The following is a 26,617-nucleotide window of genomic DNA, read 5'->3' as shown; positions in this document are numbered from 1 at the left end:
AATCCATGTAAATTGCATAGAGGATATACAGTGCAAATTAAAGACAGTAATTCCTGCTTGGGAGATGTTTGTGACTCTCAAACTAGAAGTTTGCTAAGCTCCAATTGTCACTATAATAAATGTGATCAATGAGAAAATACTTACCTTGTCATGATTGGAAAAAATGCTAAACGTGATTTCAGTTTATTTTTAGGAGACTGGTATTGCCTTGGTTTTAAATTGTTTTGGGAGGAACAACCAGGTCTATGCTTCAATTGCTGGAATAATAAGAAAGTCTGGTTTTTACGGCATTGCTGTGAAGACAATGGCTATTATGATTATAAACCTACTGAATTCTCTGTGGCTGTTACAGAAATTGATTCTTCATATGGGGATGTCGTGTGTGACATTACTTCAAATAATTAAATTGAAACATGTGAATTTTATAATATGAACCAGAATAGTATCATTGACTTTACCAAGAGATATAGTAAAAGTGAAGTTTCATTATATTGTAGAAAATGCGACCCTGAATTTGCATGCCAAGATCAGAACAAGTTGAAGCCCAAACAAGATCTGACCAAGTTGAATGAGATACCGCTTCTTATCTTTGTCGATGACCACCTACACGTGGAAAAATAAATCTAAAATACGAAGACAATTATTGTACATATATATTTTATTAATAAACAAATTCACAAACATTCTTAAAACAATTTATTCTTAGGGCACTAAAACCAATATTATACATGTAGGAAAGGATATTTTCTACTATGTAGTCATTCAATCGAGGATTGTTTATATAAATGCTGAGAATTCACTGCAATTATATCCACGAAATCAAAAAATGAAAATAGTAGTGCATAATCGTGTATTCGCATCCTAGTAGTCCCCCTCTTCAAATTCTGTATCGTACTGCAAAATTGAAACACCAATCTTTAAATGTTCATTAGTCCTGTCAAAAATATATATTGCTTTAAGTGTAAAAGGATATTGCCCCTTTAAAAAGTTAAAATCTAATTTAGAAAACTGTGCCCCCTCCCCACCTCCATTAACCGCCAAATTGTCCAAAAGTGTCTTACTGATGCCATTTTGTAGGGGTTTATGGCCTACGACAAGGATCGCATACTTGAAGCACTCTAGGACCGTATTGAAAAAAAAAGTGTTGTACACATTTACAACCCCTCAAATCTGCATTATAATTTACAACCCCCTTCCCCTACCACCTCTTAAAACAAATCCATTTTTAAATTTGGTTACATTTACATCTTAAATTTCAATAAATAAAACCACTTAACCACTCTATTTTTCATTATAAATATCTATTTCATTTAAAATGCTACCCTCCCACTGTGAAAAAGACATCCTCTAAATTATGTGAATCTGAATGAAGTTTTTGTATTTCCATTTGCATATAATGCGGGTACACTTCACCCAGACTTTTCATTTAAATAAATAAAAAATCGTGCGGAGGATGCTTTACTGCTATTCTTCCCCCCTCCCTGCCTCCCTAATTTGTCTTTAAAGAAGGGCTCGAATCTTGCCTACATATGAGTGCAATATGTTTATTGGATCCGAATAGATACTACCAGCTTTAAGGGTGTTGAATGGGTCGCCAAATTCAGCCCTAAGGATATAAACATTGCAAAAAGCGGAATTACACAGATAAAAATCAAGCAATATAGGGGGTGAGCCGCTTCCACATTGTCCTACTCCCTCCTAATCGTCTAGTAGCCTCTCAACGTTGCTGGGTGGAACTTGCTCAAGCACAAGATCTAAAAATTCGGCGTCAATGCCGGGATTTGCTACAAATGCATCTAGATCAAAGTTGGGGAACCTAAACTATCTGGGTTCACCCCCTCACAAAATAAATTTACCCCGCCTGTTCATTTTCCTTGGTGCCCTTACTGACATAGAGACTGTCACAGAATACTGGTGGAAATGACAGGACAAGAGTCTTCATGCCATTGTTGTAGGTCCTTTGCACTGGTGGTGGTGATAATGTCGCGAGCTGAGCCTAAAAAATAATAACAACTTATTTTCACTTTGAAAAAGTTACAATTTTAACCTTTAAGTAAAGGAATATATAATTAGTTTGCAACTTTTTGAGGGTCAAAGCCCCTCCGAGAATTATCCACTTATTAGCCCGAAAACAAAACCGATAGCTCTATTTTTTAGGGCCAGGGGAAACAACTTCCCACTCCCGGCACTATCGACTTATTAAGCTGAAAACATAGCCTATAGCTCTATTTTTAAGAAGCAACCCCCTCCAAGAACTATCCACGTATTAGCCTAAAAAACCTATAGCTCTATTTAATAGGACAAGAAGAGACCCTTCCCCTCTTCCAGGAGTATCCATTTATTAATCCAAAAAAAAATCTGTATCTCTATTTTTGAGGACAAACCTCTTCACAATAGCATTGAATAAGGTTTTACTCTCTTTTGAAATTTTGTTATGAGTCTTAAATAATTGTACTTATGGGGGGGTCCATTTTCAGGGTAGTCGCTCCTTCACCAAGGAAATCTTTCAGAAATTGGTCAGCCCTGTCCATTTGCGTTGGTTCTTCGCCAAAGAGATCGTTCAATAATTGGCCAATCCAACCAAAATCATTTTCGGAAACTTGTAAAAAAGAATAAAATTTATTTTCCCTTGAAACATATATGATTTCATCCATTTGCATGGATGTAAATGGATACATATATATGTGTCCATTTGCAGGGTAGTCTCTCCTTCACCAAGGAAATCTTTCAAAAATTGGTCCACCCTGTCCATTTCTTCGCCAAAGAAATCGTTCAATAATTGGCCAATCCAACGAAAATCATTTTCGGAAACCTGTAAAAAAGAATAACATTTATTTTCCATTGAAACACATATGATATCATCCATTTGCATGGATGGAAATGGATGCATATATATGTATCCATTTGCAGGGTAGTCACTCCTTTGCCAAGGAAATTTTTCAAAAATTGGTCAGCCCTGTCTATTTGCGTTGGTTCTTCGCCAAAGAATTCGTTCAATAATTGGCCAATCCAACCAAAATCATTTTTGGAAACTTATAAAAAGAAATACAATTTATTTTCCCTTGAAACACATATGATTTCATCCTTTAAAAAGAATAATATTAATCTGAGGCACAAAGCTCTCGCCCTTGAGTTGACGAAAATATTAACATCCATTTTTCTCTTGAACTGGTATATTTAACCGAAAAAGGAATGTATTATTTTCATTGTGATGAAAAACCTATCACTATAGGATGGGCAACGCCCTCTAACCCCCTCTCAAAGGCAGCCAACAATAGTTCTTCCGATATCCCACTATTTTGGCACTCCACCTTGCTTGAAACATATAAAAAAAAGACTTTTTTGTAGGCATAATTCGTAGGCATAATTTTTTCTTACGGTAGGATTCACCCTCTGCGCAATTTTACCGTGCGTGATGGGTAATGAAGGCCCAGCATCTTAGCCATGGGTCTGGGGGGCGCAGAAGTGGGTGTATTCTCGCCTTGCAATGATGGTGGTGAAGTGGTCACATCCTCAACTTGTAGTGTTGCCAGTGAAGCCCCCGCGAGTTCACGGCTTTGTCGAGGGAACACAGAAGTGCCAATATTATCATTCACCTTCGCCTTCTTGGTGGGGAACCCCTTCCTGGCTAGGCATTTACTGAAATAAGGAATAAATTTTTGTTCTCAATAACTTGACTCTAGTTTAAACATGTTCCCAGTAAATTTGACGCGAATAAGCCTTTTAATTTTCCAAATAATTGCCCTCAAAATTCATAGTTTCAATATGTATTATGTCCCCCTTAAATTTAAGTCGAATAACTGTTTAATTTTTTCAAATAAATGCCCTCAAAGTCTTGGTTTCAACATGCATTATGTTCCTCTTAAATTTAACTCGAACAACTGTTTTAGTTTTCCAAATAATTACCGTCAAAAATCATAGTTTCAACAAATTCTCAACTAAATTCGCTTCTAATAGTCAACGCAGGGCCACCCACGTCCTTAACACATCATCAAACTTCCTGATTCCCCATTACATTCACTTCTAATATCCCACGCAGAGCCAAAAATATAGTACTTATATACCAACAAAATGAGCGCATATCCCCTCTTGTTTACGGTATATAACCTTACTCTACAATTCATTATTATACTCAAAAAGACTCTTGTTTAGCTAATTGTATTTAGCATTAAAAAAAAATATTATCCACCCCTTGCATAAATAAGTTACATTTATGTGAGCATTTTACGCTAGTTATTAAAACCGTCAAAAGCCGAAATGTAATTGGTCAAAAACCGACTAATCTAGTTCACGATAGCAGATGCCAAACACACCCTTATTCAAAAACTATTAATGGGTAAGATTTGCTATGCAGAATAGGTCCCAAATTACGCAATTCAGTAATACTAGGGTGACTGTGGAACCTTTTGACGCGCGCGATAATTTAGCTTGAAGCTAAATACCTCTAGATTATTTTACCAGCTGCATCTGACATTACATTACTGTGATTTTGGTAGTAAAGCATATTTGACGTGGTTATTATATAGCCCACAGAGCTATGAAATGGCGGGAGGGGTTACGTTTTTACTTGTTAATTTTATATGGAATTTTATATCAGCTCCACTTTAAGTATGCTCACCATATTTTTTGGGAGAAGAGAGAGGGGTAACCTCTAGTCTTAGTGTGCAAAGAATCTTACCTGTAATTAGGCTCGGATAATTTTCTTCTTAGAAAATCTTCTGTCACAACTTATTTCGAAAGCTAGACCGATGAATTTTTACGCTTGCATGCAAAGTTTATACTCTAATGGGACAAAAGAATTACCCAGGACCACTACCCGGTAAGGGAACAGACATGACTGAGTATCGAAAAATATCAGGTGTTCGTTACATATTTGAAGATCAATACATGATTACATAACGGAACCCTTTGCTGCAAACACAGAAAATCAATAAAAGATCATATAACGGGGAACCTTCGTGTGTTAGCAGCAATGAAAATAAATTTGAAGATCATCGTAATTTTCAAATAAATTTGAAAATAGTCTCGTGTAAGCCCCACGAAAAAACCTGTCATCTAAATAAGCAGACACTGGAGTAAGGAGTACCATGATCAGTTTTTTAGATATGGGGGGGGGGGGTTCTACACCTGATTAGCGTTTTGAGGGGAAAACGTCTCGAAAACAAGGAATCTCGAAGAAAAAAATCTCCTGTAGTAATAGAAATCAATAGATCAGGCGTAGATAATAGATCTGTTAATGCCTCACAGGATCTTTTTACTAGGGCTATGCATAAGTAAACAGTTAACTATTATGTAACAACCAGTGTACGCGATAGATCAAAAATCAATAACACCTTCCGGTTGCTAGGGCCTATTTGGATCTGGTTACTAGGCCCCGTCCAGAACTGGAACCCCTCCACTACTAAGAAAAGACACTCTGTCAATGTACAACAGCCATCGCTGTTTGTAGGGAATATAAACTACAATTACTTTAATATTTCGATACGTAGCCTGAAAAAAAACACACAGCCACAAAATAATCAATAACAATTAAAATTTTATTTACAATTACATTTCTTACTAATTTCCAATAATCTAGACAGTGCTTTACCTTCATTGTGCAGACATAGCTGAAATACAGGAGTGATAATATGATTTCATAAACTTTTCTGTTGGACAAAATCTTCCCTAAAGTAAAATTTGAAAACTAAAGAGTTCCGTTAGATTCAAAAGAACTGAAAAACCTGCATATCTTTTTAACCAAATGAATGATATGTTAAAATCAAAATCCTCAATGTATCTACTTTTCAATTTCCACAGCTGTTTGTTTTAAAGACTTAACCAATTGGGCTTCTGAACAAATTAAATTGGCTTCATAAACAATTATCAATCACAGACTATTGCTAAATCCTGCAGATAATGACCAATTTCCAAATCAACGCCTGTTTATTAAAAAGTCCAACCATTTTCAATTAATAATAAATGGGACGCCTTGATGTTTATATAAGACAAGCTCTTCATTCACTTCACTGAATAATAATAATTATGTATCATGCATTTTCTACGATATAAAAAAAGCATTTGACACTCTAAATCATTCCATTTTGTTTGGAAAACTGAATAAATCTGGGATTCGTGGAAAGGCATTGGATTTAATAAAGTCATATCTACGTAATCGCGGATTCCAGGTAGACCTACGAGGCCATCTGTCTAAGACTAACTCCCTGGATGATATTTGAGTGCCCCAGGGGTCTATACTTGGACCGTTACTATTTTGATATATATAAATGATCTCCCTAACCGTCTATCCTATAAGGATAGCCTAGAACTTATTTTTGCAGATGACACAGTGGTATCTGTTGAATCTAAAACCCTTTCATTTTTGATCGAGAACCTGGGGTCTGAAATGAATTCAGTTATCCAGTGGTTTTCTTGTAATCGTCTAGTTCTCAATTTGTCTAAGACAGAATTTATGGTTTTTGGGAGATCTAAGCAACGAGTTTCTAAGGTTGGGATTGATGAGTTAGTTGTTTCTGGGTGTAGAATTAGACGGGTTAAGACATATAGATATTTGGGGATTATTCTTGATGAGCTTTTATGTTTCCGTAGTCATTCTGACCATCCCCGTATAAAATTAGCCCAAAATTTAGGATGTTTACTTTGATTAAAGTATGTTTTTTCCTTTTTCAATTATTAAAATTCTTTATCATTCTTTAATAGAATCATACCTTAGATATTGTCCCATTATTTACCTAAATGCATTTCCTAATCATTTTAAACACCTCCAGACATTGCAAAATAAATCCGTAAGAATCCTTGGTACTTTCTTTCATCGTCCTGCACGACTTCAAAATCTTTGTGAAACAAAAACTTTATTTTTATTTCTTCATATATTAAACCTTAATCAACTTAGGGAATTACAAATATCGCTCTGGCATTATGATATTCATTCTCCGGGGAGTTATTTTTATGAATCACAAATTCTTGTTACCCCTATTCGCTCACTCGCTTCTTCGTCGGCTCGTTTTGGAGCGTATGGAATCCCTTGGGTTATTTAGGAAAGAGATCAGTTTTCAGTAAGATATCTAATCCTTTATATAGTAAATAGGCTTAAATCGAATAGTAAGTTTAAAAATCTTAATAGCCGATCATTGTTAAAGACTAACTACGTAGAATATATTATTAACCTTTGATGACGGGGTGATTCTTCTTGATAATTTGTTTCTTAGTATTATTTTTAGATTGTGCCGTGCTGGGGTAGCCTCCTTTGTCCTTATCCTTCTATATGTTATGATGTTTTTTGGTTTATCTTCCTTATCTTTATTTTTGGTGTATTTGAACTCATTGTAATAATTGTTGGCCTCCCATTCGAGTTTAGCTCCCTGTTGGCTTTATTTAATTATTTGTGTTGTTTATATTTGTATCAAATACAATTTATCTATCTATCTTCATTCCTGATTGAATAAATATGAAGGAAAAAAGACATAACGCTAGTTTTATAAGTTGTTGGCAATTATCAGCAAATGAAATAAACTATGCATAGCATAAAATATTTTTTTTATGCTCAAAACAGGAGGGAATACCTCACATTTCTTGAACAGATTTATAAAGTGAGAATGATTTCTAATTTACTGTTTATTCACTAGCTACTTATGCTGTGGTATATTTCCTTTAAAGAAGGTAGGGGAAACCTGACATAACTGAAAAAATATTTTTGTATATGTTACTCGACGACTAACTAACATAGCTAAATGTAAACTACCTTACCAAATTAAGCTGAATTATTCGGCTACACATCGCAGTTCTTACAATTTTCTTATCATTTAAGTCCTTGAAAAAAAAACTGCTCCTATAAAACTATTGAAGGTCTTAATATAAAAATCTTAAACTCACTCTTTTCTTTTAGGCATAACAAAATGTCTTTTGCAGTAATGTATATTGTCTAAAAAGCTAATACCTTACCTCAACAGTAACATTCCATGCTTGAGCACCATCGTCTCGCAGGCAAGACAAGGTACGGTTATGTTTTGCAGCCTTTTTCATCATACGCCTTGTACATTGCCGGGCAGTATTTCTAACAATCAGGGGCCAGGGTGCGTTGTGAATTATCCCGTTTTTGTTAGTTACCATAGACTGGAAAAGAAGATTGAAACATCAAATGAGATGGATATTTTATTATATTAAACTCTCTAGATGCATGATTTTCCTGAGGCAATTTTTGCAGAATGAGAGATATTATTACCATATCTAAACTTAGCATACGAGTCAATACGGTAAATTTATGACAGGTACTACATAAACCTTCAGAGAAATTATATTTTGATATGTTTTTGCAATAAATATATCTTTAATTTCCCCTCCAGAGCACAATTAATAAACTTCAAAACGACGTGAATAAGGTGTTGACTATAATTTCTTTAAGCTACTTTTTCTTATATTTAAGCTCGAAACACAAGTTTTCACGATTGTTTTTTATGAATATCTCGTTTTCTTCAGGTGAAGAGGACATGTGTGCTCTCCATGCGTGCATTTCATACTTTATTTTAACATTCTTTCATGTGGTCCGTTGAGAGACTTGGTAGGGTGTTGACGAATTGAAGCTGTAGGGTTAGTAGAACAAGTTAAAACTTCTGTAGTGTTTCATTGACGGTGGAAAATAAAAGTAACTAGGGTGCTACATTTTTCTGTGTGCTTTTAACGTTGACATTTTGTCTAAAATTAAGCAGGAAAAATAAAATACTGCAAGTTACCCTAGACATTCCAGAGTATATTCTGGCTGAGTTGCGTTAATTTTTTTCCCTCGTTTTGGCTATTTTTTTGGAAAAATATACTTTGGCTTTACCTCAATTTTGCCGGCTACTTTTTCGCCAAACGAGATATAACTTCTTCCAAACACAAGTAATTCAATATTTGGCACTGCTCTAAAAATTCTCTTTGATGTGAACGTTTTCTTCGAAAATGAAATTCCAACGAGTAGCTGAAAAAGAAATTAAAATTTTAATGTAAAGGAATTTATGTATATGAAAGGAAATAGAAATGAAACTTTAATCTCACAATTAGTGTCTCTAACTTAGCATTACATTTAAGACACATGTCACGTGAGTGGCAATGAAAATTGAATAATAATCAAATTGAAGCATATGTCTATGGTATTAACCAGTGTACTTAGGGGTTTCAGTTTTTGGTACCGGCACAGATTGATTGACCACTATCATTGGCGTGTCCAGCTTGTATAATTATCCTTTCACCCATAAGCTCATAAATTTTCAAAATAGGTCAGTACTAGAAGATGTTAAGAAAGACACTTCAAAATATGAGGTAAAAGAGGTTCTTCTACTATTTTGTCCTTCCTCTGGGAAAAATAAAGTTTCTTTCACCCTCCCTCCCCAAAAAAATCCCGACATTGTTAACGACAAAGATGGTATTAAATAGTAGGACTTTTTTTCGCCCAATGACTGGTAAAGATGAACTTCGTTCTGCGGATTTATGGAAAAGAAGCGAAAAATTACTGAAACAAGGTCCTTACCTTAGACCTTGGATCCTGCAGAGCCAGGAATGGCTCATAGGGCGTCTACGAAGCCTCGCCAGACATCTCGGAACTGAGCTGCAGCCGTGATATCCTCCCACCGTGATTGAAGAGACAGCTCCGCACTTCTCAGGTCCCGGTTGTACTGCCGTCGTAGGGTGTGTCTTTGTCGACCTCTTTTCTGCCTCCCCTCGGGGCACCACTCACATATTGTTTTTGGGAGTCGATCCTCTGGCATACGAAGGACGTGACCAAGATACGTCCATCTCCTACGCATCAAAAGGTCAGTAACTAATGGCTGACCGGTTCGCCGACAGACTTCTATGTTGGTGACCTTTTCCTGCCACGATATGTTCAGGATCCTTCTAAGGCACATGTTCTCAGAAGCTAGGACATGTTTCTCCAGTTGAATGTTTAATTTCCAGCATTCGCTAGCATAGAGGAGAATGGACATCAAATTGTTATTTAGGAGTCTTAGCTTTAAGCGCAGAGAGTATTTACTACTGCGCCAAACTAGTTTCAAATTATTAAAAACCGATGTCGTCTGTCCAATTCTCCTCTTAATTTCATTAGCTATTTCACCATCATATTCAATCCAGCTCCTAAGATACTTAAATTCTTTGACCTGGTCAATTGCTTTACCTTTGCATTTTTAGTATCAGCGGGGTGTCCGATGTGGCCATGCTCTTTGTCTTACTGACATTCACCGGAAGTCCCCCTTTCTCGGCCTTTCATCTATGGCGTGGAGTAGCCATTGCAGTCGCTGTTTCGCTTCTTCGAGAAGAACAACGTCATCTGCGAAGTCCAGATCCGAGATCTGCCGGCTGCTAATCTTCACTCCACAGCCTAAAGACTGCAGTAGAATATAGTCCATTACAATGACAAACAGGAACAGGGATAGTACACAACCTTGTTTGACTCTAGACATTATCTTGAAGAAACGCGTGTCCCCATTTTCTGTGCGAACGCAGCATTCTCTATCTTCATAAAGTGTCATTATCATTTTGACTAGTTTATGAGGTACTCCGTAATAATTTAGAATCTTCCATAAAGTATCTCGGTAGAGCAGGTACTTCTTTTTGTTCCATTCTCTTGACTCTTCCATCATCAGGCTTAGAATGAAAGTAAGGTCAGAGCAAGACCTACCAGGTTGAAACCCGTGTTGCTCTTCTCTGAGGTGTGAATCTAGGGCTGTTCTTAGGCGTTCTAGTATGACTGTGGCTAGTATTTTGCTAGGCACAGACGTTAGGTTGATGCCCCTCATGGTGTCACAGACTAGCGCATCGCCTTTCTTGAAGAGTTTTACTAGTATACCTTTGGTCTAGTCTTTTGGAGCTTTTTCACTATTCCAGATGGCCACTAGCAGAGCAGTCCAAACGGTTATGCAGGCACGAAGGGACACCTTCAGTATCTCTGCCGTGATCCCATCTACTCCAGGTGCCTGTCCGTTTTTCAGCTTTTTCACAGCTGTCGTGACTTCTTCAGTGCTTGGGGGGTCAGCACTTACGTTAATTTGTAAAAACTGTTTGTCAGATACTACTTCTGGATCGTCAGGTCTCGGTCTATTTAAGACTTTCTCAAAATGCGAGGCCCATCTCTCGTCAGATTCCAGTGGGTCCGAGATTACGCCCTCATTTTCATCTTTTAGAAGGGATGTTCAGATTGTTTTCTTTTCGACTATCTCATTCGTTAGTCGATACACCATTTTCGAGTCTCCTTTCTTAGCAGCTTCTTCTGCAAGTGCTGCTTTTTCCTCGATAACTTTTCTTTTCTCTTTCCTTGCACTCCTTTTAACCGCCTTATCCACTTCTTTGTAACAGAGCTGTAACTGGGCTTTTTGTTCATGGCTCAACGTGTTTAGGATAAGCGTCCGGGTCTCCTTGCGTTTACGGATACATTTCCAGGTGTCATCCGATATCCATTTTTCTTTCTTTCTTTTCTTGAAGCCAAGACTGGCCTTCGCGAATTCATGGTATGCACTTTTCACTGAGGTCCATATGTTTTCAACACTAGAGTCTTCAGCTTCATCGAGCCGGTTTAACGCTTTAAATTTGTTATGTAGTGATATGCAGAAGCTTCTGCGGATATCACGATCTTTCAACTTATCAGTGTCGAACTGTTTGTGTGTTGTGGCGTCGGTTTTCGGCTTCTGAGCTTTCAGTTTAATTGTTACTTCGGCTATCATCAAGATGTGATCTGAATTCACGTCCGTTCCTTGAAATCCCCTCACGTCGAGCAGGCTACTTCTCCAGCGCCTTGATATGAGGAAATGATCGATTTGGTTTTTTGTCCGTTCGTCGAGGGACACCCACGAGTACTTGGGAATCATTTTATGTTCGAACATACTGCCGCCTATCACCAAGTCGTTGCTTAGGGCATAGTCAATTAGGACTGCACCGTTTTCATTCATGTCTCCGATGCCATGTGGGCCCAGAGCTTCAGGGGAGTACTGACGATCTGCACCGACTTTAGCATTTAGATCACCAAAAACACAGATTAAATCGTGTATGGGAACGTCTTTGGTGACCAATTGTAGCATGTTGTAGAAAGCATCTTTTTCATCATCATCAGCTTCGTTGGTCGGAGCATAGCAGGCGATGATAGTCATTTTGTATCATTAGATACGAAACAAGCTATCAATATACGTTCGCTAACTGGTGTCCAGTTCGCCATTGCTTTGAGTGCAAGTGGTGACATCATAATTCCTACACCAGCGTGGTGGACGGAAGGGTGACCGCTAAATGCCATTGCATACCTATCATCAAATTTCTTTAATCCATTTCCCGTCCACCTTATTTCGGTGAGAACGAGTATATCGGTGAGGTATTGTCTCATCTCTTTGATAACTTGTTCTGTCTTGGATATCTGGTTCATCGTTCTCACATTCCAAAAACCCATCTTTAGCTGTTGTTTCGCAGTCAAAAATTGGTGCCGGGGGCATGCAGGGGTCGTTATCTGGGGGGGGGGGTGATCCATCCAAGGCTGTTGTAGGCGTTTCAGTTGCTGGTGTTTTTCCTCTGAGGGTTGCCCCTCAGGGTCCCGGGTGTGGTTTGAAAACCCACAGCCCAACCCACCTCATTTAACAGACTTGGGACCGTCATATTCCCCCAACCTCAGTGACGCAAGGTTCTTTACATGGTACTGGGAAATAAGTTTTAAAGACGCAAACAATAGTCCAGTAAAAGTACGATTTTAGCGGGAAAAATTGCAACAAAAGGATTTTTACACCGAAATGTTCAGAAAAAATTGCTGAACAACATACCCTAGATCCACTAAAATCGCCCGCCGGGAAAACCTTCTGGGGCTGCTTAAAGAGGGTGGAAGGGAGCAAAAAAATAGTTTTTTCCAGTTTTGACATTTAGGAAGGTTTTTTTTACACTAAAATATTTATAAGAAATCGCTGAACAACATATCCAAAATCTGCTAAAACTCATTCGCAAATATAAAGGAAATAGCTTCTCTTACGAAGTGTTAGAAAGATCAGATCAATGGAAGCCTGAAATACTTCAAACAGCAATACAGGAAAATCTCGAACGGCAATTTAAAGGAGCAGAGAAGTACCCCACTCGTTTTTGCTTCGCTAATCGTTGGAAACCTGGTTATTCGATGAGAATCAACCGTGTGAAGACCAGACCGCAGAAAAAGGGAAACTATAGGCAAAGACGCATAGAAACTTGAAAAATCATTCTTATTGTCGGCTTCTTTTACAGTTGCAAAACAAAACTTTAACAAGTCTATATGTAAATCAGAGTTTTGATAATCATCATTTTTAGACTACATAATATTGAGAATCATCATTTCATTAATGAGCACTACAAAAGAGCACAACCCCCGTTATTGCAAAACACTAAAATTCTTCTTCTTCTAGACATGCTGGTTCAGAGTTATTACAGCTTGTTCCCATGCACTCTCCGCAAGCAAGTGTGTAGGGTATGCAATTCTTACAGCAAGTGCATCTGGCCATATCGTAACCTGATTTACATTTGCAGCGGGTAATTTGAAGAAGACTCTGGGGAGCTGGTTTCTTCTCTGTCAATACTGGGATGTAACTATCAGCGGACAATCACCATCCCCAGTTCTCCAGTTTCATCGCAGCAGCCTCACTTTTATATTCCATTACCTGCAAATACACGCGAAAAGAATGGAACTTCGTAGCTGAGGGTGTGGGAGGCATTTTATCAGGGCAAACAAATGCGGAAGAGGAAGCGAGCTTGGCCATGAACAGACGATGTCTCAAGGACAAGAGAGTTTCTTCAGGCCTTCCTTCATAAATTCTTAAAAGAGCTTGTTCACCAGCTACAACGAGCTCGTCTTTCGTAGCCTTCGAGTCCAAAAAGACCTTAGCGGCCTCACGGAAAGACGGATCTTACCGGTACAATGACAGTCCGACAGATTTAGCCATTCCTCGTAATCTCGAAGTGGTGTCACAGCCTAGGAACGCGTGCAGAAATAGAATTGTACCACATATGTCCCTTAGTTTTTCTTTGATGGAGCAAATATTCTATAGCTTATGTTCGTTTGAAGCTTTCGTCTCGGATATGAAATACAGGCCTTTGTGGGTGGCAGTGACATGATAGAGGAAAAGGATAAGGAGGTCAGTGTCGTTGCCTATGAGACACGTTAACTGAGTTCTTGCACTATGAATGGCTGTGGTTGCAATCAGAACATCCGCGTCAGCAGAGGCATGTTGTACCGAACAACCTGCTGAGGACAATTTTTCTTCTATTGCTAGAATTATCCCCTGCTTGTTTGTGCAGTTTTGCAAGAACTCTTCCTTCATTCTTGTTAACTTCGTTGTACATGTGAATTCTACCACTGGGCACTGTTTACTCTTGGTGAGTCATACCTTTCGTCCAAGAGCCATTGTCATATCCATCAAAAACTACCGAAGCTTTTCCAGATCTAGTGGTGACATACTTGACGTAACTTTCGCAACCTGCGTTTTCGAAACCTAACTGTACCTAGTCTTTAACGGGCTGTACAGACTAGAATATTCAAGTTTCTATGCGTCTATTCTTAGTCTCTCTTTTTCTAAAGTCTAGTTTTCACAAGTTTGATTCTCATCAGATAATCAGAGTAGGGAGGGGGGTCCATCTCCGACTGGGACAAGACCACAAGCCTCTTTCTAGGCCAATCAGAGGGCTAAAATACGACCAGTACAAGACCACGAGCCCTTTGAATCCGACCGAGAATGACATTCCTTGATTTCTGGGAATATCTATTGTTTCAGGGCGAACAACAGGGCGAATAAGATCACACGCCTATTTCTAGGACAATCAGAGAGATACAATACGACCAGTACAATACCACACATCTTTTGAATCCGACCGGGAGTGACATCACTTGACCTCCAGTGAATTTACCCTGAATTTATGCAACAGGATGTTGTCGAAATCAACGTACGCATTATCTGTTTTGTCACAATTCCACCTTGGGACATTGTTTATATTGTGATTGCATTATTAGCGGTATCTAATAATGATAAAAAGTTATGTCATTTTCATAGGTGTGAAACAAAGCTCGATAGTATTCATATTTTTAATTGGATCGTATGAAGGGGATAAAAGAGTTAAAAGTACGTACCAGTTAAGGTAAGTCTGAGAGGATGATAAGTCTTAGGCAACTTGACATAAATGTTAGAATAACATCACTGGTATGAATCAATGAAAACGATTAGAGATGTCAAGAATATTTTATGACATAACTTGGCTTTAGTTCTTAGGTGACTTATGAAAACTTTAATATTCTTAGGGAGATGGTGACGATTCCAGGGCTCATTGGCTACATTCTTATGCCCTTCTTTTGAAAATTAGCTAGTGAAATATTAAACAATGTAGGTGACTTATGAAAACTTTAATATTTTTTAGGGGGGTGGCTCATTGGGTACATTTTTGCATCTCGTCCAGAATTGATTGCATTATTAGCGGTATCTATTAATAATACAAAAGTTATATCATTTTCATAGGGGTGAAACAAAGCTCGTTATTATTCATATTTTTATTGGGATTGTATGAAGGGAATCAAAGATTTATAAGGGCGCACCGTTTAAGGTAAGTTAGAGAAGATGATAAGTCTTAGGCAACTTGACATAAATGTTAGAATAACATCACTGGTATCAATCTATGGAAACAGTTAGCGATGTCAAGAAGATTTTTTGACTTAACTTGGCTTTACTTCTTAGGTGACCTATGAAAACTTTAATAGTTTTAGGGAGGTGAGGGAAGATTCATGGGCTCATTGAGTACATTCTTATGCCCTTCTTTTTCAAAATTAGCTAGTGAAAATATTAAACAATATAGGCGACTTATGAAAACTAATTTTTTTTTAAAGAGGTGGGGAATGTTTCAAGGGCTCATTAGGTACATTTTTTCATCTCGTCCATAATTGATTACATTTTTAGTGACATCTAATAATGATAAAAAAGGTATATCCTTTTCAAAGATTTGAAAAAAAGCATGTAATTAATTATGTTTTGAATTGGATCATTTGAAGAGGATAAAAGTTTTAAAAATGTGTACTAATAGAGGCGAGTCTAGAAGAATGATATGTCGTAGGTAACATGACATAAATGTTAGTAGAACATCACTGATATCAATTAAACAAATTGGTTCGCGATGCCAAGAAGATTTTGTGACTTAAATTGGCTTTTCTTCTTAGGTGACGTACGAAAACTTAATATTTTTAGGGGGGAGGGGAACGATTCAAGGGCTCATTGGGTACATTCTTATGCCCTTTCTTTTTCAAAATTAGCTAGTGAAAATATTAAACAATTTAGGTGACTTATGAAAACTTTAATATTTTTAGGGAGGTGGGGGATGCTCCAAGGGCTCATTGGGTACGTTCCTATGTCTTTTTTTTTTTCAAAATTAGCAAGTGGAAATATTAAACAATGTAGGTGACTTATGAAAACTTTAATTTTTTTAAAGGGTGGTGAGGGATGATTCAAGGGCTCATAGGGTACATTCTTGTGCCATTCTTTTTCAAAACATTAACTTTTTTGGAATTGAATTTTTTTTTAATGAATCTTAAAATGACATGAAATATGCTTGCGGCTTTACCAATCGTACTTTATGCTTGCTCGTAGACACGACATGGCTTTCCCAGTGGTACTCTATGGCAGGTTATCGACACTACCTAGTTTATTGCATGTTTAGAGGTCATTAATCATTGTACAGTGGAAGAATAAACACATAAGTCGTATCATTAAAAAATCGAAGATGGAGCATTTTAAGATAGTGTGTTCACATGAGAGTGTTATTGTAGCATTGAATGCTGACAAAGAGAAGTGTTTGAACTATGAAACAAGTGATAGCACTATTGGAAATGTATGCGTGCATTGTCATGACAGTAACGAATTAAATTTCTTTGGAGTACCAACAAAATTCAACTCTTATGATGGTGGATATGCGAGATTGAGATCTCCAGAGATGATTGAACTCAAAGAGAATGCCAACATAAAAATAATAGTTGATGAAGAGGGGCATCTTCTTGCTAGTGCTTTTGGTAACATTTTACCCAGTGTTACACCCCATCGTCAGCTTTCGGGTATTAGCATTTGACAGAAGATCACAAGAAGACAGGCATACTCTTCTACTAATATCTTAAACCAAATCTTGTCTACGTGCAGGAACTGTTACCTGTGTAAAAATAATGTGGTAATAGACAGCAAAATTGCCGAAAAAATAAAAAGGGTATTGGCAGAAAATATCACTAAGAATTATAAAGATCAATCGATTACCAACAAATTGTCAGAAAACGTTGCTACAACTACTTATTATATAGGCAATGACCCTAATAATACCAAAGACGACATGGATATTGAATATTTAGGTGACACCCCAGCAAAAATAGTGCATGACACAAAATGGAATAATGATTATTCTACTGATTACGAACTAAGAGAATAGAGTAGCAACAGCATCAAGAGAGAACATGATGAAGTATTTTATGGAACAGATACAAAATGTCCAGAGTTGTTCAATGACATTAATAATGTATGCAACATATTTTTTATGGTAATATTATACATGTTATTATTCCAATAAAAATATTTTATGCATTACTTTGACAGATTCCCATTATTTTTAGGGTATGCTAGAACGTCAAACGTTTAGAATATCTATTAAAAAGTTGGAGATGTAATAAAAGGAATTTTCAGTAATATAGATACTACTACTATTAACAGGCTCATAGTGGATATATTAGAAAATGAGATTTTACTAAAGTCTGAGAGAGAGAGATGAGCTGAATATTTTAACTCAAAAATCTCCACCGACAAGCAAACACCCCGTCCTTACGCACAGCCAGAAAGAGTTTTCAGTTTTCAGAAACAGGAACATCCACGTTTAAAATACATCTGATTTTATTAATAGTATTTGATTTTTAATAAAGCCATAAAAAACTTTTTCTTCAATTTGCTTACTGAATGCACAATACGGACATTTCATTCATGAAATTAAGAAAAATTGTAAGTAAGTAACAAAATCTTACTTGAGTTCACTACCTAGATGCACAATACAGAAAATTCATTCAAGATATTATGAAAAAATCGCAAGTAAGTAACAAACTCTTTCGTGAATATACAATACAGGAATTTCATTCAAGAAAAAAAAATTGTAAGTAAGTAACAAACACTATTGAATTTGCCTATTGGATACACAATACAGACATTTCATTCAAGAAATTATGAAAAAATTGTAAGTAGCTAACAAACTCTTTCTTGAGTTCGCTTCTTGGATACACAATACAGAAATTTCATTCAAAAAATTATGAAAAATTGTAAGTAAGTAACAAACTCTTTCTTGAATTCACCGCTTGGATACACAATACCGTAATTTCATTCAAGAAATTAAAAAAATTGTAAGTAACTAATAAACTCTTTCCTGAATTTGCCTCTTGGATATACACTACAGAAATTTCATTGAAGAAATTATTAAAAAGTTGTAAGGAAGCAACAAACTCTTTCTTGAATTCACCTCATGGATACACAATACAGAACTTCTACTCAAAAATTATGAAAAATTTTTAAGTAATTATCAAACTCTTCTTGAATTCGCCTCTTGGATAAACAATACAGACGTTTCATTCAAGATATTATGAAAAAATTTTAAGTAAGCAACAAACTCTTTCTCGAATTCACTTCTTGGATTCACAATACAGAAATTTCACTCAAGAAATTATGAAAAAATTGTAATTAACTAACAAACTCTTTCTTGAATTCGCCTCTTGGATACTAAATATAAGTAAGTAACAAACTCTTTATTTCGCCTCTTGGATACACAATACAGAAATTTCAGTTAAGAAATTAGGAAAAATTGTAAGTAAGTAACAAATTCCTTCTTCAATTCGCCTCTTGGATACACGACACGTAAATTTCATCCAGGAAATTATGAGAGAATTGTAAGTAAGTAACAAGCTCTTTCTGGAATTCACCACTTGGATATACAATACCGAAATTTAATTCAAGAAATTATATAAAATTGTAAGTAAGTAACAAACTCTTTCTTAAATTCACCACTTGGATGCTCAATACCGAACTTTTATTCAATAAATTATGAAATAATTGTAAGTAACTAACAAACTCTTTCCTGAATTTGCCTGTTGGATATACAATACCGAAATTTCATTCAAGAAATTATGAAAAAATTGTAAATAAGTAACAAATTCTATCCTGAATTCACCACACGGATACACAATACGGAAATTTTAATCAAAATTATGAAAAAATTGTAAGTAAGTATCAAACTCTTTCTTATATCCCCCTCTACGATACACAATACAGACATTTCATTAGAAAATTTATGAAAAAATGTAAGTAAGTAGCAAACTCCTTCTTGAATTCACCTCTTTGATACACAATACAGAAATTTCATTTAAGAAATGACAAAAAAATTTTAAGTGATCAACCAATCGTTTTCTAAATTCCCCTCTGGAACGCACAAAACAGCGATTTTCAATCAAGAAACTATGAAAAAATTGTAAGTAAGTAACAAACTCTTTCTTGTATTCACTTCTTGGATACACAATGAAGAACTTTCATTCAAGAAATCGTAAGTAGGTTGCAAGAAAAATTGTAAGTAAGTAATGAACTCTTTTTTGAATTCACAAATTTCATTCGAGAAACTGTGAAAAATTGAAAGTAAGTAACAATCTCTTTTTTGAATTCACTTCTTGGATACATAATACAGAAATTTCATTCAATAAATTATGAAAAAATTGTTAGTAAGTAACAAACTCCTTCTTGAATTCGCCTCTTGGATACAGAATACAGAGATTTCATTGAAGAAACCATGAAAAAATTGTAAGCAAGAAACAAACTCTTTCTTGAATTAACCTCTTGGATACACAATACAGAAATTTCATTCAAGAAATTATGAAAAATTGTAAGTAAGTAACAAATTCCTTCTTGAATTCGCCTCTTGGATAAACAATACAGAAATGTCATTCCAGAAATTATGAAAAAATTGTAAGTACGTAACAAATTCTTTCTTGAATTCACTTCTTGGATACACAATACAGAAATTTCATTTAACAAATTATGAAAAAATTGTAAGTTAGTTACAAACTCATTCTTGAATTCGACTCTTGGATACACAATACACAAATTTCATTCAACAAATTATGAAAAATTGTAAGTAAGTAGCGCACGAAGCCTAGTGTTAATTAACCCTAAAATGTCAAAGAATCTCCATGAAAATTACACTTTCAGATTCAGCATATTGGAGAAGAATTTTCTGCATTGTGTATCCAAGAGACAAATTCAAAAAAGAGTTTTCTACCTTCTTATAATTTTCCATAATTTCTTGACTGACATTTATATTGCGCTTTTGCAAAAGTTAAGATCTGGAAAGAGTTGTTAATTAATTATAATTTTTCATTATCTCTCGTATGAAATATCTGTATTGCGCTTACAAGAGGTGAATTCAAAAAACAGTTGGTTACTTACTTACAATTTTTTCATAATTTTTCGAATGAAATGTCTTTATTGTCCGTCCAAGAGACTAATTCAAGAAAGAGTCTGTTACTTACTTACAGTTTTTTCATAATTTCTCGAATGAAATGTCTGTATTGTGTATCCAAGAGGCGAATTCAAGGACGAGTTTGTTACTTACTTACAATTTTTCATTATTTCTCGAATGAAATTTCTATATTGTTCATCAAAGAGGTAATTTCAGGAAAGAGTTTGTTACTTACTTACAATTTTTTTATAGTTTCTTGATTGAAATTTCTTTATTGTGTATCCAAGAGGTGAATTCAAGAGACAGTTGGTTACTTACTTAATTTTTTTTTGTTATTTCTTGAATGAAATTTGTGTATTGTGTATCCAAGAGATGAATTCAAGAAGGAGTTTGCTACTTACTTACAATTTTTTAATAATTTCTTGAATGAAATTTCTGTATTGTGTATCCAAAAGGCAAATTCAAGAAAGAGTTTGATACTTACTTACAATTTTTTTATAATTTCTTGAATGAAATTTCTGTATTGTGTATCCATGGGGTGAATTCAAGAAAGAGTTTGCTACTATCTTACCATTTTTTCATAATTTCTTGAATGAAATTTCTGTATTGTATGTCCAAGAGGCAAATTCAGGAAAGAGTTTGTTAGTTACTTATAATTTTTTCTTTATTTCTTGAATGAAATTTATTTATTGTGTATCCAAGTGGTGAATTCAAGAAAGAGTTTGTTACTTGCTTACCATTTTTCATAATTTCATGAATGAAATTTCCGTGTTGTCTACCCAATAGGTGAATTCAAGAAAGAGTATGTTACTTACAGTTTTCTCATAATTTCCTGGATGAAACTTCCGTGTTGTGTGTCCAAGAGGTGAATTCAAGAAAGAGTTTGTTACTTACTTACAATTTTTCATAATTTCTTGAGTGAGATTTCTGTATGGTGTAACCCAGAGGCGAATTCAAGAAAGAGTTTGTTAGTTACTTAAAATTTTTTCATAATTTCTTGAATGAAATTTCTGTATTGTGAATCCAAGAGGTGAATATAAGAAAGATTTTCTTACTTACTTATAATTTTTTCATAATTTCTTGAATGAAATGTCTGTATTCTGTATCCAAGAGGCAAATTCAAGAAAGAGTTTGTTAGTTACATACACTTTTTTCATAATTTCTTGAATGAAATTTCTGTATTGTGAATCCAAGAGGTGAATTCAAGAAGAGTTTATTACTTACTTACAATTTTATCATAATTTCTTGAATAAAATTTCTGTATTTTGAATCCAAGAGTTGAATTCAAGAAGGAGTTGGTTACTTACTTACAATTTTTTCATAATTTTTTGAATGAAATGTCTGTATTGTGTATCCAAGAGGCGAAATCAAGAAATAGTTTGTTAGTTACTTACACTTTTTTCATAATTTCTTGAATGAAATTTCTATATTGTAAATCCAAGGGGTGAATTCAAGAAAGAGTTTGTTACTTACTTACAATTTTTCATAATATCTTGAATGAAATGTCTGTACTGTGTATCCAAGAGGCAAATTCAAGAGAGTTTGATACTTATTTACAATTTTTCATAATTTTTTGAATAGAATTTCTGTATTGTGTATCCATGAGGTGAATTCAAGAAAGAGTTTGCTACCAACTTACAAATTTTTCATAATTTCTTGAATGAAATTTTTGTATTGTATATCCAATAGGGAAATTCCGGACTGAGTCTGTTAGTAAATTACAATTTTTTCATGATTTCTTGGACGAAGTTTCAGTATTTTTTATCCAAGTGGTGAATTCAAGAAACAGTTGGTTACTTACTTACAATTGTTTCGTTATTTCTTGAATGAAATTTGTGTATTGTGTATCCTAGAGATGAATTCAAGAAAGAGTTTGTTACTTAATTACAATTTTCTCATAATTTCCTGGATGAAATATCCGTGTTGTGAGTCCAAGAATCGAATTCAAGAAAGAATTTGTTACTTACTTACAACTTTCTTAGTTTCTTGAATGAAATTTCTGTATTGGGTATCCAAGAGGCGAATTCAAGAAAGAGTCTGTTAGTTACTTACAATTTTTTTTATAATTTCTTGAATTAAATTTCTGTATTGTGAATCCAAGAGGTGAAGTCAGTAAAAAGTTTGCTACTTACTTACAATTTTTTCATAATTTCTTGAATGAAATGTCTGTATTGTGTATCCAATAGGCAAATTCAAAAAAGAGTGTTACTTACTTACAATTTTTTCATAATTTCTTCAATGAAATGTCTGTATTGTGTATCCAAGAGGGAAATTCAATAAAGAGTTTGTTACTTGCTTACAATTTTTTCATAATTTCTTGACTGAAATTTCTGGATTGTATATCCAAGAAGCAAATTCATGAAATAGTTTGTTAGTTATTTACAATTTTCTCATAATATCTTGAATGAAATTTCGGTATTGTGCATCCAGGAGGTGAATTCAAGAAAGAGTTTGTTACTTACTTACAATTTTTCTTAAGTTCTTGAATGAAATTTCTGTATTGTGTATCCAAGTAGTTAATTGAAGAAACAATTTATTACGACTTGACTAGACATAAAACACTTCTAATAAAATCAGTTGTACCTTCAACGTGGAAGTTACTGTTTCTGAAAACTGAAAACTCACTTTATGTATGTGTCTGGTCCGGATGTTTGCGTGTTATTGGAGATTTTCGAGTTAAAAAATTCAGCTCATCCCTCTCTCAGACTTTGTTAAAAATTCTTTTAACCTATCTCATATTCTAATATATCCGCTATGAACCTGTTAGTAGTAGTTTTATATATGTTTCTGAAAATTCCTTTTCTTACATCTCCAACTTTTAAATAGATATTCTAAGCGTTTGACGTTCTAGTATACCCTAAAAATAATGGGAATCTGTCAAAATAATGCATAAAATATTTTACCGAAATAATGACATGTAGAATATTAACATAAAAATGTTGCATACATAATTATACATTATTAATTTCATTGAACAATTTTTGACATTTTGGATCTGTTCTATAAAATACTCATCATGTTCTCTCTTTATGCTGTAGCTATTGTCTTGTCTTAGTTCGTAATCAGTAGAATAATCATTATTCCGTTTTGTGTCCTACACTATTTTACTGGGGTGTCATCAAAATGTTCAATATACATTTCGTCTTTGCTATTATTAGGTTCATTGACTATATTTTCAATAGTAGTAATAATGTTTGTTGGTTCTTTGTTTTTCATCGATTCCTCTTTATATTCATTATTGATATTTTCTGCCAATACCCTTTTTATTTTTCCAGCAATTTCACTGTCTATTACCACATTATTTTTACACAGGTAACAGTTTCTGCACGTAGACAAGATATGGTTTATGATATTAGTTGAAGAGTATGCCTGTCTTCTTTTGATCTTCCGTTAAATTCCAATACCTGAAAGCTGACAATGGGGTGTAACACTGGGTAACATGTTACCACAAGCCATAGCAAGAAGATGCCCCTCTTCATCAACTATTATTTTTATGTTGGCATTCTCTTTGAATGCAATCATCTCCGGAGATCTCAATCTCGCATATCCCCCATCATAAGAGTAGAATTTTTTTGGTACTCCAAAGAAATTTAATTTCTTGCTGTCATGACAATGCACGCATACATTTCCAATAGTGCTACCACTTGTATTTGTTTTATAGTTCAAATACATCTTCTTGTCAGCATTCAATGCTACAATAAAACTATCATGTGAACACACTTTCTTAAAATGCTCCATATTCACTTTTTGAAAGATACGACTTATGTGTTTATCCTTCCACTGAACAATGTAATGACAAAAAAACATGCAATAAACTAGGTAGTGGCGATAACCTGCCATACAGTACCACTGGGAAAGCTGTGTTGTGTCTAAGAGCAAGCATAAAGTACGATTGGTACAGCCGCAAGCATACTTCATGTCATATTAAGATTCATGAAAAAGAGTAAAAAAAATCAGTATTTTGAAAAAAAAGGGCATAAGAATGTACCCAATGAGCCCATGCATCATACCCCCTCCCTAAGAAAATATTAAAGTTTTCATAAGTCACCTACATTTTTTAATATTTCCACTTGCTAATTTTGAAAAAGAAGGACATATGAATGTACCCAGTGAGCCTTTGGATCATCCTCCCACCTCCCTAAAAATATTAAAGTTTTCATAAGTCACATATATTTTTTAATATTTTCACTAGCTAATTTTGAAAAAGAAGTGCATAGGAATGTATCCCAATGAGCCCTTGAATCGTCCCCCACCTCCCTAAAAATATTAAAGTTTTCAAAAGTCAGCTAAGAAGAAAAGTCTAGTCAAAAAATCTTCTTCACATCGCTAACCGTTTCCATAGATTAATACCAGTGATGTTATTCTAACATTTAAGTCAAGTTACCTATAACTAATCCTCCTTTCAGACTTACCTTAACTGGTACGCACTTTTAGCTCTTTTATCCCTTTCATACAATCCAATTAAAAATAAAAATAATAACGAGCTTTGTTTCACCCCTATGAAAATCATATTACTTTTGATCATTAGATACTGCTAATAATGCAATCAATTCTGGACAAGATGCAAAAATGTACCCAAAGAGACCTTGAAACATCCCCCACCTCCCTAAAAAATAAAGTTGTCATAAATCGCCTACATTGTTAATATTTTCACTAGGTAATTTTGAAAAAAAAGGGCATAAGAATGTACCCAATGAGCCCTTGAATCATTCCCACCTCCCTAAAAATATTAAAGTTTTCATAAGTCCCCTAATAAGTAAAGCCGAGTTAAGTCACGAAATCTTCATGACATCGCTAACCGCTTCCATAGATTGATACCAGTGATGTTGTTCTAACATTTATGTCAAGTTGCCGAAGACTTATCATCTTCTCAGACTTACCTTAACTGGTACGCACTTTTAACTCTTTTATCCCATTCATACAATCCAATTAAAAATTTGAATAATAATGAGCTTTTTTTCACCCCTATGAAAATTATATACCCTTCTATCATTATTAGATACCGCTAATATTGCAATCAATTCTGGACGAGATGCAAAAATGTACCCAATGAGCCCTTGAATCATCCCCCACCCCCTACAAAAATATTAAATGTTTCATGTCACCTAAATTGTTTAATATTTCACTAGCTAATTTTGAAAAGAAGGGCTAAGAATGTACCCAATGAGCCATTGAATCTTCCCCCACCTCCCTAAAAATATTAAAGTTTTCATTAATCCCCTAACAAGTAAAGTCAAGTTAAGTCACAAAATCTTCCTGACATCGCTAACTGTTTCCATAGATTGATACCAGTGATGTTATTCTAGCATTCATGTCAAGTTGCCTAAGACTTATCATTTTCTCAGACTTACCTTAAATGGTACGCACTTTTAACTCTTTTATCCCCTTCATACAATCCAATTAAAAATATGAATAAAATGGAGCTTTGTTTCACCCCTATTAAAATTATATAACTTTTTATCATTATTAGATATCGCTAATATTACAATTAATTCTGGACGAGATGCAAAATGTACCCAATGAGCCCTTGAATCATCCCCCACCCCCCTAAAAAATATTAAATTTTTCATAAGTCACCTACATTGTTTAATATTTCACTAGCTAATTTTGAAAAGAAGGGCATAAGAAAGTACCCGATGAGCCCTTGAATCGTCTCCTACCTCGCTAGAAAATATTAAAGTTTTCATAAGTCACCTAAGAACGACAGCCAATTTAAGTCATAAAATCTTCTCGGCATCTCTATTCATTTTCTTTGGTGGATATCTATGATGTTCTTTTAAGCTTTACGTGAAGTTCCCTAAGACTTATCATCCTATGAGACTAGCCCTAACTAGTACGTGCTTTTACTTCTTTTATCCCCTTTATACAATCCAATTAAAATATGAATAATAACGAGCTTTGTTTCACCCCTATGAAAATGAGGTAACTTTTTATCATTATTAGATAACGCTAATAATGCAATCCCAATATGAACAATGTCCCATGGTGGAATGGTGACAAAACAGATAATGCGTACGTTGATTTCAACAACATTCTGTTACGTAAATTCAGGGTAAATTCATTGAAGGTCAAGTGATGTCACTCCCGGTCAGATTCAAAAGGCGTTTGGTCTTGTACTGGTCATATTGTAGCCTTCTGATTGGCCTAGAAATAG

The 26,617-nt window shown here is 34.9% G+C and overlaps 1 protein-coding gene across 1 annotated transcript in view; it reads right to left on the bottom strand.

The window, feature by feature from the left end:
• Positions 1–26,617, bottom strand: part of LOC148938514 (uncharacterized) — a gene marked incomplete at its 5' end in the record, with an annotated part of 63,503 nt that overhangs the window by 16,286 nt on the left and 20,600 nt on the right. Inside the window, 2 exons of the mRNA XM_089107736.1 lie at positions 7,942–8,112; positions 8,822–8,956. Of these exons, the coding sequence (XP_088963862.1) occupies positions 7,942–8,112; positions 8,822–8,956 (306 nt within the window). The remainder of the gene's footprint in view (positions 1–7,941; positions 8,113–8,821; positions 8,957–26,617) is intronic.

Source organism: Artemia sp. Qi Xiang Cuo, unplaced genomic scaffold (assembly GCF_049724085.1).
Source record: "Artemia sp. Qi Xiang Cuo unplaced genomic scaffold, ASM4972408v1 HiC_scaffold_3193, whole genome shotgun sequence".
In the NCBI taxonomy this organism is placed as follows: domain Eukaryota; kingdom Metazoa; phylum Arthropoda; class Branchiopoda; order Anostraca; family Artemiidae; genus Artemia; species Artemia sp. Qi Xiang Cuo.
Note: the sequence above shows the minus strand (reverse complement) of the source record. Positions and strands in the feature narration are given on the sequence as shown.